At 42.0% G+C, this 12,503-nt stretch overlaps 1 protein-coding gene across 1 annotated transcript in view; it reads left to right on the forward strand.

The window, feature by feature from the left end:
• The window catches only part of dip2bb (disco-interacting protein 2 homolog Bb), a 44,841-nt gene that overhangs the window by 17,087 nt on the left and 15,251 nt on the right, over window positions 1–12,503 (forward strand). The window contains exons 2-14 of the mRNA XM_017415898.3: window positions 730–801; window positions 3,728–3,874; window positions 6,768–6,893; window positions 6,977–7,270; window positions 7,835–7,981; window positions 8,546–8,665; window positions 9,424–9,621; window positions 9,779–9,870; window positions 11,158–11,268; window positions 11,364–11,487; window positions 11,641–11,750; window positions 11,876–11,978; window positions 12,067–12,131. Coding sequence (XP_017271387.1) covers window positions 730–801; window positions 3,728–3,874; window positions 6,768–6,893; window positions 6,977–7,270; window positions 7,835–7,981; window positions 8,546–8,665; window positions 9,424–9,621; window positions 9,779–9,870; window positions 11,158–11,268; window positions 11,364–11,487; window positions 11,641–11,750; window positions 11,876–11,978; window positions 12,067–12,131 — 1,709 coding nt within the window. The remainder of the gene's footprint in view (window positions 1–729; window positions 802–3,727; window positions 3,875–6,767; window positions 6,894–6,976; window positions 7,271–7,834; window positions 7,982–8,545; window positions 8,666–9,423; window positions 9,622–9,778; window positions 9,871–11,157; window positions 11,269–11,363; window positions 11,488–11,640; window positions 11,751–11,875; window positions 11,979–12,066; window positions 12,132–12,503) is intronic.

Genomic DNA, 12,503 nt, shown 5'->3' on the forward strand with positions numbered 1-12,503 from the left:
TGGATTTTTAGTCGATCTGAAAAGCGCGACAGCTTTGCCCTCAGCGGAGTTTGGCAGTGACCGCGAGGCGTCAGGCTCAGCAGAAAACTCTGCGAGCCCGTGTTGGGTCTGGTGGGATGGAGGAAGATGCAGATGGGCTGTCGGCAGGGGGGGGATTGAAGGGACTGCTGAATGGATGCTTTTCTTGCTTACAGCACTCGGGGTTTCCTCTTCCTCTGCCCTCCATCGCTGCTATCACTCTGCTATCCCACCCTCTCTTCCTCCTTAGTGTTTTAACCCAGCGCCTCCTCCAGCTTTTTTATTTATTTTTGTCCTCATCTTTCATACATCTTGGTTTTCTCTTCGAGCCCCTGAATCATCCCGACTCTTTTGCCCACGCTTTCCGAACATGTCCAGATTTAGCCCTGTTTTGTTTCTCACTTCATCGAGGCCACATCTTTGACGCCTGCGGCCATCTCCAGAGATTTCTGCGGCGCCGCGCGCATCCATCTGTTTTCCGTCCTCTTCGTCGCTCGTTTTCTCCTACCTGCGTCTCTTATCTGCGTTGCTCGCTCCTCCCTTGATCACATCAATTGTGTTTTGAACAGATGGCTCCTTTTTTAAAGTCCAGAAGTTTCACGCTGAAGCAAAATGTTTGAAATGTTCCTTGTAGATCAGGAGATTTAGATTTCTTTTGTAATGCATTCAAATCTAAAACATTGTTTGTTTCTTTGTTTGTTTGTTTTATAGGCGATATCACCCAGAAGGGTTATGAAAAGAAGAGGACCAAACTTTTGGCTCCTTACATAATCCAGACTCCAGGTAAGAGCTCATCGCCTTTTTATTTTTTCTTTCTTTATTTTTTTTTTCACACACATCAGTCACATCTCTGATTCTTTTTTTTTACAGTGTACCACTTTGCATTAACTTCAAGTGCACTCAGCACAGGATTATTATAAGTTTGATCTGTTCTTTTCCAGACTTTTTTTAAGGGTTTTGTTGTCAAAAATCAGTGGATTTTTTTTGCTCAGTCCATACCTTCTTAGAAACTAATTTAAATTCTCTTTTTTAAAACCATGAAAGTGAGTAATGTAAGCTTATTGCAGATCACTTCAGTAATGGCTGTTTTCTGACCGTACAATATATTTTAATGCTCACTCCCAGTGCCAACGATGTACTGTCAGGCAACACGAGCAACACGAATATGTTGTTGCAGCGGCACATGTGAAGGGCTGGGATATGTTGTGCAGCAAGGAAAGGCTCTGTTCCTAAAATCAGTGTGCTAGAAGCAGAAAAGGTGCGCAAACATAAAAATTTGGCAAGCAGCAAACTGCGACGTGGACAGAAGTGGACGACAGAGAAATTAAAGTAGGCGGGAAAGTCTAATGAATTGTTTTCATTCATTATTAATGGAGAGACAGGTGTGTGTGTGTGTGTTAATTTGCTGAAATAAAACTGGCTGCAGGATGCTCTACGAAAGGAAAACGAGCCAGCAGGGTGAGTTATTCTGGTCGCCGTTCTGGGATTTATGTTAGTTTGATTAAACGGTTTAGCGCGCTCGTACCTTGCAGGCCACACACGCCCTGCCGCGGCGACGCCGTTACCTGGTACCAAGTACAATGCTTCAACAAAAAAAAAAACAAGGAAGATGACAGAGTTGGTAAATCCCAGAAGTCTTAGGCCTCGTTCGGAGCTGGCACTAACATCCATCCTGGCTGATCTGATTGCGTCTGGACGGTGCTAAATGCAGGTGTGAACGGTCTCAATACACTTTGAAGACGTCATCACTGAGACCACCGTCCTGAGCCACGCTGCAGGACTGTCTACCGAGCTGATGTGATTCCACACAAGCAGCCGAGTTATTACCTGAACATCTCTGGGTTTAAAAAGTAAGCCTCCTCTGCCGGCTAATTGAAGATGGTTAAGCTGCCATATTGGGCATACACTTTTTATCTGTTGGCTCGTTTTGTTTTGGTCTCAGTTCAAAGCTTTAGTAAACTATTTGTCAGGATCCTTCTGCATTAACATGTCCATTTTGCTGAGATTTTATCTCTCAGTTTATCACCAGGACCCTGTTGGTGTGCTTCTTCTTGGTTTAACGATCGCTCTGATTGTTTTTGGTTGTCTCTGGGAGTAAAATGTGCGCTCTGTGTCGATCACAAAGCAGCATTACAGTCGCCTTCTTAAACACAGCGCTGATGTTGTGTTCACAGCCAAAGGTGTGTAGGAAACTGCTGCAGCACTCCGCGGGGGAGTTTTACAGGTTCAAACCTTCAGTCTTCACTCTGATACCGACTCCTGTGAAGTCACGAGTCGTTTCATCCTCCTTTACTCCTCTCATATCGGGTCTGGTAGATAATTAGGGCTTGTTCGGAGGTGTGGAGGCTAAATAACTCCACTAAAGAGTGTCTCAAGTGGCTCTGAACTGTATAAAGTCAAAACTAATACAGTTCAGGTGACTGAATGTGTTTCTGATACTTTTAGATAGTTCAGTACTGTTAGTTTTAGTTTTAGCTTAGTTTATTTCTGTACATTTAGTCATGCTTAGATCTGTTTAGTTTAGCTTAGCTTATTTAGACAATTAGTTATCATTGTATCTTGTACCTGTCTGTAATTTTGTTTCTGTAACTTTGTCTGTAATTTTGTTCTGTGTTGTAAAGCACTTTGAGTCGCCTCGTGCTGAAAAGTGCTATATAAATAAATGTACCTACCTACCTACCTACCTGATGTTACAGAGACATCAGCGGACCTGCTAATGTCCCATTTGTCCCTCGCTGACAGCCTGCTATTTGTCGCAGTTACCTTTTTTATTTGCATGCAGAGCAGGTTACTCAGATCTGATCGCCCCAGATGTGTTTTAATGCCAGGTGTGAGCAGTTGTACTTAAAGCTGACTGAATATGTCAGAAAAGGCATGTTAGTGCAGGTCTGAACCCGGCCTCAGGCCAATTCCCGTTTGCTAACGTTGTCCCTGTTCCTACCTTTTGGTCGTTAATCTAAAGTCATGAAGAGCAGCAGTTAAGGTATTTCCTCGTTTTGGGAAGAAGTCGTTACACCCTCACCTGTCCCTGATTCCATGTGTGTAAACTGGTGTTACATAAACGTGCTCTTTAATGCACGCAATTAGGTCCACAACAGATATAACATATAACATATTTTTTGCCTGTTAAGAAAGAACAACAATAATATCAGTTGTAATCCATCAAAATATACTAAATTAGAGATTACTTTGTTTCTTGAGAAAATCAAAAAACATTTTACACAAGTAAACATGATAACCTTTTCACCATTTATAACAAAATGTAATACATCGGTACACATTACAGTCTATTTTTTGTCACAGTGAAAAAATACAATGGTATTTTGCTATTTTTGATGTAGGTTAAGGACGTTTGACAATACCATCGAAGTACAGTAAACAATAGAGACATTTGTTTATGTATTTGCAGCTAATATCTGTTTGTCTTGAAGTGTGTCGATTAAAAAGTCTCAGTTTTTTTTCAGGGGTTTAAAACCCTGCTGCTGTGCCTTTGCTTTACCTCACAAAAAGTGTCAGGACATGCTTCCCGTGAGCAGATTTTCAGCGGAAGAAAATAAAAATCTTCCACTTCTTGACATCTACCGATGCTGAAACATAAAACCTCTCTTCACATAAATGACAAATGATGTTCCCATTAAGACTGTTGCTGATGTCTTTTATCCTAAAGCATGCTTGATGTTGTTTTTCTTTGTTTTTGTTTTTTTGACAGTGGCACCCCCTAGGAATGACGTGCCCCCTCCGGCTCCCAGTTCCTCCAGCCAGGCGCCTCCCCCCGCCAGCTCATCCCGGTATCGTGAGCGCCGCTCCCGCAGAACGCATCGTGGCGGCGGAACCAGGGATGACCGCTACAGATCAGGTGAGCACAGAGACCCCCCCCCCGATATCAAGCTTGTTTGGATCATACGTGGAACTGTCTCCGTGGGACCAATTAAACAGGAGTTTATTGGAAGTCTGAGGGCCTTAGAGAGAGACCGAGAGCAACGCTGCAGCTGGCGGGGCCCCTCTGTGAGGACCCCCCCGCTCTGACAGCACAGTGATGTCACTACCTGGTTAGGTGTGCCGAGGCTTGAAGAGGAAAACCTGACGGTGGAGAATCTGAGCTTTGGAGTGGAGGTGGGAGAGCTCAGCACACTTGTGGAAACTTGTTTTTTTTTTCAGTGTTTCTTCACAGGAGTTTAGACTGAATACTTTCCCAGATCGTCACCCTGGTGTTTGTCCTATTTGTCTGTCGTTGCTCCCCTCCATCACACTGCAGCAGGCTGAATTAAAGACAATCTAATCCACACTCTGTCTGTTTTATCAGTGAAGCTGTGGGGTCACAGGAGTTCTGGATAATATTAAAGTGTAATTCAATCAGGTGGCTGATCAACACAGAAATATAAATAAATAAAGTGAAGACTAAAACATGATTGGCTCTAAATGTCCTGATCTAAATATTAAGTTAGCCTAAAACAGCGTACTACATGTACACACCCACATACACTCTACTCATCGTGTTTATAACTATTAAAAATATGGATACTCCTCATAAAAATAAAAATATTCAACTTTATTATTTTCTGGGGCTGAAACATAAAGTGTGGTTCACTACTGAGCCGAAAGTCAGGCTCTAAATAAACCTGATCAGATCACCACGGTAACAGCCTGAGTTTTGGCTAAAACTGTCCTTAATAATCGCCACTTTTTTTTTCTAATTGTCCAAAAAGCAGAAATCAGATCGAAAGGATGTTTATTGATCATCTGGAAGAAGGACTGCATAGTTAAGCCTGATATTGTAAATTATTGTCAAATTTAACCACAACACAAGTTTATTCAGGGGCATTTTTTTCATTTAATAGTTTAATTTATTTAATACACAAGCTTATATCGATTTTTAGATACATAGATTCAAATTAGAAGTAAAAATAATCGAGTCTGGTTGGAATTCCTTTTTATTTTTAGTTCTGCCAGAGTAGAAAAAAAAGGTGAATTATTCTTTACGAAACCAACAGAGCTGTTTTGGACTTTTTGTCCAGATTTGACTGCTTCCTTTGTACGTCACAAAACCTTTAATAACTACTTTATTTATTTGATTTGATCATTGAAGTGATGTGCACTTCCTGGGACTAAGTCAGAGTTAAATGAATTAAAGGTGTAAGATCTTTCACAGCCTAAACAGCAGCAGGTTTTAACTCAGTGATTTACACAACTAGCAATTCCTGTCTCACCTTAATTATAGAAACATTGTGTTTCCTGTCAGGATTTTTATATTCTGCACTCTCCCTGGATGCAGCCTGCAGTTCTTACGAATGAAGAGTCAGGTTTTAATCTTTAACTTTATTGAATCAGTGTACTTTGAGCTTAACAAAGTAACATCAGAAGCATCGTTGTGGTGCCTGTTATCTCTTAGTAGACATGCATGTTTTGGGAAAGAACGCTTTCAGGACAATTGCTTCGTGGTATAACCCCTCCTGGTCACTCGGTGTTGATTGGAGTTCAACGCTCAGCAAACCTCCACCGCTCTCACCGGAGTCGGAGCTCGTCCTCGCAGACATCTGCGGCCTCTCCTGATGCTCCTGTTTGAGCGAAGGCTCCGACACTTTACGCGAGCGGCTGATTTAGCCCACAGCGATCCGTTCAGCAGAGCTCCACTTATGTAATTACGGTCCCTGTTGCTGCTGCCGCGTAGCGAGCTGTGCCCGATGATTTATTTTAATCTCTCCACGTTTGAGCAGAATAATTGGGACTGAAAAAAACTCAATGTGTTTTTCTTCAATACGTGTCTTTGTTGCACATGTTCTGCCGCCTGGTCTGAGCATGTCCCGGGTCACGTGGTGCTTTTTTAATGCGCCCGTGGGTGTCGTGCAGTGAAAGCGCCTCTGTGTGTTTATTGCTGTGTGCGTTTGGTTTGTGTGTAGGCATGTGAGTGGGTTCATTCGCAGCTTTGTTCTCTGATCGTGGCTTCCTACTTCACCAGGGAAACAATGTCATCTTCTTCCTGAGGACGGTTCCACGGAGCCATCTGAAAATTTTGATCCAAATCCTGCTGGAACAGTGATAATGCTGCCCTCGAATATTACCGGAAAGATTTAAGTCAAAACTTACTAAGAGGTGGAGCTTATAAAGTCATGGAAAGAGTAATAAATATATATATATCAACACATTTACAGCTGAGCCTGTTTTTATAACACATTATCATTTTTGTCTAAGAAAGGTGCAAAACATTTTCAGCTTATAAATCGTGAAAAAAAATGAGAAATTTGCTGTTTTTTCTTCTTTTCTTTCAACTTTCCAGATTTTTCTCTTTTCTCTTCTTTTTAGTCTTTTTCCCAACATGATACTAGAACAAATAGCTCACAGTAATACCTTTTTATTTTGAGTAGTTTTCACTTTTTCAACTTTCCATGAAGGGAACAATAAAGATTCTTTTGTCTCTTCACAGGTTTTAAATTCAGTTCTTAGGTCATAAAGAGGGTTTTCTACGTACAGATCTTTAAATGTAGTCGCTCCACAGCTTGTAGGATTGTTTAAGCAATGGTAACTTTTATGGTTTTAAACAAACCAGTGTCCAGATGGGGGGGAAAAGTGTCATAATTCTCACAAGTAATTCAGGAAATAAAGTAACTGACTCTGTTGAATCCAGGGTACATCTTTTAAATTTCCTTTTCAATGCATTTCTTTTTGTTTTCTTTATATTTTTCTATAAAGATTTTTGGCTACCAAGACCAGGCTGTTTAACTCAAAGTGTGTATTGTCCTCCATCTGTGCAGATGTTCACAGTGAGGCCGTCCAAGCCGCCCTGGCTAAACATAAAGAGGAGAAAATGGCGCTTCCAATGCCGACCAAGAGGAGGTCCACCTACGTGCAGTCCCCCATCGAAGCTCGCACGCCACCAGGTAATCCAAACAGACACAAGCCTTTTGCAGCACCATATATACAGGTGGAAATCAACATTGGATGCTTTTTCTTCTTCTTTTAGACTCGTCGTCAGGTTCTGACGATGAGACATCCGTACGCAGACAGTCTTCGGTGGTCGCCCCCCTGCCGCCGGTCAACGCCAACTTGCAGAGCCCGGACTGTTGGATCAACCGCTCGGCCCAGGGCTCCTCCACGTCGTCCTCCGCCTCGTCCACGCTGTCGCACGGAGAGGCCAAACCCCAGCCTCAGAGCCAGCCGCAGCCTCAGTACAAGCCGCAGTACCAGCCTCTGTATCAGCCGCCGGAGCCGCGCCGCGCCGCGGCGGTCACAGACATGCTGGCTCAGAGTCGCATCGGTAAGATTCTTTTTGAAAATATTTGTGCGCACCAAGCGTCGCATTCTTCCTACAAGTTCTCCGATTGTTACTGCGCAAGAAAACCTTCAATTTATGGCAAACTAAAGAGAAATCACACTACCGCTATTACAGTAAATGTTGTGTTGGACTACCTTTTGCTGCAGCATTGTTTTGATAATTTCATGTATTCAATAGAGTTGCATTCAGTGCTCACCAACCTTCTTCAGCACCAAAGAGTCTCATTTGGTTGAAGGTCTGGGCTCTGCGTTAGACAGTCCGCTGCAGCAAAGATACAATAAGCAAGACTGAAAAACTCCACTTTCCTATTTTTTGTATTTTTGGTCAAGCAAATCTCATGTGGTGGGACGTTCTCATCCCCAGTATTTAATGGTGAGAAGGCCTACAGAAAAAAACACAGTAATCATCAGAGGATCAGTTTTACGTCATACTCTCACACAAAAAAAAATCATTCAGAAGAAGCAGAACAGATCTCTAAAACTTGACTCGACATCGAAGCTATGACTCCTAACATTTCGCGTTCTTGTTCACCTGTCTTCTCCGCAGCTCCTTCTGAGAACAGCGCCCCCCCTCCGGATGTGACAGCTGTGGCCCCTCCAGCGAGGGGCCCGCGGGTGGACCTGCCCAACAACGCCGTCGTCCGGGGGATGAGTCGCGTGCAAAGCCGCTCGAGCATGATGGAGACCGCCGACGGTAACGGCTGCTTCGCACAACTTTCAGACTTTAGTTTGCGCCTCTTCGCGTTAGCTTCGTCTGATTTCTTCATCTCTGAATATCTGTTGACCTCAGACTTTGCTGCTCTCTTTTCTTCTTGATCTTTTCCACCCTGTCATGTGTATTTGACTGGCTGATAGGAAGAGGTAATACGCAGAGTAAGGAAACTCCTTCATTTATGATGTCCACAGCCTTTTTTTTGTTTTGTTTTGTTTCATGGTGAACCCTTTTTCCTCCCTCCTGTTTGTAATGGATGAACATAGAAGGAAACACAATGCCCTCACGTGTGATCCTGATCCAGAAATCCTTCCTCTCAGTTCTCACCGTTTTCCCCGTGACGATGACACCTACCTGTGCTGCTGCTTTTTATTCCCAAATTATGCTTCGGTCAGCTTCAAGATCGATTATTAACGAACACCTGGTTAAGTCTGGAAAGGAATGAGGAACAGCAGACTGTGAGATGCTGTGACATTTGACCAGGTCATCTGTTGAGTCGTGAAGTGAGTAACAGTCTGCTTTTTGTCCACCTTCACGCTGCGTCAGGAGTTCCTGTGAGCAGCAGAGTGTCCACGAAGATCCAGCAGCTGCTCAACACACTGAAGAGGCCCAAGAGACCGCCGCTCAGCGAGTTCTTCACCGACGACTCCGAGGAGATCGTCCAAGGTACGCCTGAAACAAGAGTATCCTCGGGTTGATGTAAAGCTGGGATGATTTGATATTAAACAGACACATAAAAATAACTGATCTCTACATGCTACAACAATTGGTTATATGTTAAAAAAAATCTATTTTATAATAAAATACATATTCTCAAATATTTTTGGACCATTCATTTTTTCCCCCCTTGTTTAAAAGGTGGCTATTTTGGTGCCAAAATAAATAAACTTTTAAAGAACTGATTTAGAAAATAAATAGAATTGATGAAAAGACTTTATTAGCTATAAATTTTTATTTGTACTTCAAAATTAGTTCACCTAAAGGAGGCATAGTTTGATAACTGAATTAAGATATTTCAACTCTATTTTCATGGTTAAAAGCTTTAATATATGTTTGTTATTCACATGCATTTTGTTGTTTTTTATTTTGCTTCTATGATTTAAGAGGAAAAGTGTTTGTTTACTCGTGTGAAATGTTGATACCCAACTTAAAAGCAAAATTATTTGTATTTAGTGAATACAAAGCTGCTTAATATGAGTTTAAGGCTTACTGTAATTCAGGGTATAAGTTGATCTTTATTTTAAAACAAAGTCCATATTTGTGGATTTTCAATTAATTTTATATTTTCGACATATTTTTTTATCATTTAAGTAGCAGACACAGTGATATAAAAGTCCAGAATAAGCAAGTTGAGATGTGTGGGCATCGTTTTACATCGATAGTGTTTGGAATGGGCCTCATTAATCTGAAACTCTCTGTTGTAGTTCCCCAGCCGGACCCCAACACGCCCAAGCCGGAGGGCCGTCAGATCATCCCGGTGAAAGGGGAGCCCCTGGGAGTCGTCAGTAACTGGCCCCCAGCCCTGCAGGCAGCCTTGGCTCGCTGGGGGGCCACTCAGGGAAAGAGCCCGGCTCTCACGGCTCTGGACATCACAGGCAAACCCCTCTACACACTGACTTATGGTGAGGACCGAGATTTATGTATTCAATGTGTAAAAAGGCTCAAACTAGAAGGGATTTAATGTGTCCGGGGGGACAGAACCGTCAGGCGTTACTGTATGGTATTTCAGAAAACGTGAACTCTGTAAGAGGAGATTTTCTTTTTCCTTTTGTGTTTCAGGGAAGCTGTGGAGCCGCAGTGTGAAGCTGGCGTACACGCTGCTCAACAAGCTGGGCAACAAGAACGAGCAAATCCTCAAACCTGGAGACAGAGTGAGGCAGCAGACACACAGAGACAGCAATACTTTATTCAGCACAGGGGAAAATATCTGAAGATGTGGCTGTATTTTCTGGAATAATGTGCCCTAGTCATTCATTTTATCCCCAAAACTCTCAAATCACTAAATTTACTGATTTCTTGTTGACTTTAACTAACCTAAAAGACAGAATTTCTGGTCTAGTTTCACCACCAAGTGTTAAAAATACATCCATAATTTGCTGAATAAGTCAGATTTTCTCATCAATCAATCAAGCTTTTTTTATTTAGCCTCTGTCCAACAGACTTGTGGATCAAGATGCTTCATGCAAAATAAATAAACAATAAAAATAAAAGTGACAAATCTAATTTAAGAATGAAAAACAACTCACTACTCAGTGTAGAAAGACTAGGATAAAATTTGTGACAATTTAGAAACAAAACTGCAAAATTCTTGGCTAAGAAGGTAATGAACATCCACCCTGATGAAAGCTGGATATAAAGAGACGAGGAGAGAAAAACAGTTAAAAAGTCAACCAGAAATTTCAAATAATCTGAGCAAGTTTGAACCAAGTCTAATCTTATAAAAGAGCAAATTGGACCTCTCGACCAGATGCTGGAAGCTGATCTTATGACAGAGGAGCCTGAGAGCTGAATGTCCTGCCTCATCACAACGCCACCCTTCACAAAGTGGAAAAAATTTTATTATTAATGAATCAATCAGACTTTATTTGTAGAGCACATTTCAAACAGCTGGGAGTGAAACAAAGTGTTTCACAGGGTAAAAAAAACGTAGAAACAAACTCACCACAACTAAACCAAATCAATTAAAACAGTATTGACTGTCACAGAGAATGAAGATTGGAGATAGAAATCTTCATGCTTTTAAAAAATCTATTCTAAAATCCTAAAATGATTACTTGACACACAATCCATCCATCCATCCATCCATCCATCCATCCATCCATCCATCCATCCATCCATCCATCCATCCATCCATCCATCCAATCTGATAAGATAAGATCACACAAAAAGAGATTAAAATCAAAAGAAAACTACAAGTTATGTAAGATTAAGATTAATTTGGAAATTAATCATCATCATAAGTAAAATTCTGTTAAAAGCAACAGACTGTAAGTCTTGCCATCATGTTAGTTCAGCCAAAATGAGAAATTATTGGTAAAATTATGTTCCCATCAGATCACTTATATTTACTGCCTGTCTGTAGATGCTATCATGCCTAATATAAATTTGGATGAGCTTATATCAGAACAGTCCTAAAGTGAGAATAATTGTCTTGGTAGGTGGCGCTGGTGTACCCAAACAGTGACCCTGGCATGTTCTGGGTGGCCTTCTACGGCTGCCTCCTGGCTGAGGTTATACCTGTACCTATTGAGGTGCCGCTGTCTCGGAAGGTATGAAAACCAATCGCAGGAGTCTGTCCACTCCCAGAAACCTTTTCTCTCCGGACCTGAGCGCTCTTCTTTTCCCCTGTGTGTGGTGTATTTAGGACGCGGGCATCAGCCAGGTGGGCTTCCTGCTTGGCAGCTGTGGTGTGGGTCTGGCTCTGACCAGTGAGATCTGCCTGAAAGGTCTCCCCAAGACCCCCACTGGTGAAATACTGCAGTTCAAAGGTCAGAGTGCTTTCTGACTGTGGGTGTCGTAAGGGCTGAAAATGCAACAATCAGTATGAAACAAACAGCAGCCTTGTTCAGACTACTTTCGTGCTGCTAGAGTGCATTTTTTAATAAAATGTTTGACTTCATCTTTCCTATTATCTCTGTTAGGCTGGCCTCGAATGAAATGGGTGATAACTGACTCAAAATACCTGACGAAGCCGTCTAAAGACTGGCAGCCGCACATTCCCACTGCGAACACTGAACCCGCTTACATCGAGGTAACAGAGCGTCACTTCCTGTGTCTTTTCCTGTTAACTGCTACTCATTAATCTGGGGCTTTTAAATCACATTTCTGCACCTTTTTTGTAATAGCTGTAATGATAAATGTTCCTTCTCTGTGCAGTATAAGGCCAGCAAAGAGGGCACGGTGGTCGGGGTCGCTGTGTCTAAAGTGGCCATGCTGACCCACTGCCAAGCGCTGACCCAGGCCTGCAACTACTGTGAGGGTGAGTGGAGCTGCTGCCATCCGACATCAGAGTGTTTTTCACCAAAACAGCCCAAGTCACATCTTTGTTTTTATGATTCTGTTTTCAGGGGAAACATTAGTGAACGTCCTGGACTTCAAAAAGGATATGGGCTTATGGCATGGCGTTCTCACGGTGGGTGTTTCAGCCTCTGCTGTTAAATTCAAGGTTTTAAAAGAAAGACAATATCAATGTAAAACCTGATACATAATGCTTTTTGCAAGATAGCAACAAATGTCCATCAAGAAAATAAAAAGACTTGAAATTAGTCACGTTTAATGAACATTTGAGAGCAATATTTTATAATTAACTTTAGAGTTTGCTCTTTTCTCAGAATGATGTCAAAAAGAAGGGTTCTTCTGTCTGTGATTAAATCATGACAAATAAAGTCCTTGAAGAATATCTTATATTAGACCAATTATTCCCAAAGTTGGCGTCGGGACCCCAATGTGGGTCACCCAACATCAACTACGGGTCCTTAGATAGTCTGCAGACATCAAGTTACAA

The sequence above is a fragment of the Kryptolebias marmoratus genome, linkage group LG4, assembly GCF_001649575.2.
Source record: "Kryptolebias marmoratus isolate JLee-2015 linkage group LG4, ASM164957v2, whole genome shotgun sequence".
In the NCBI taxonomy this organism is placed as follows: domain Eukaryota; kingdom Metazoa; phylum Chordata; class Actinopteri; order Cyprinodontiformes; family Rivulidae; genus Kryptolebias; species Kryptolebias marmoratus.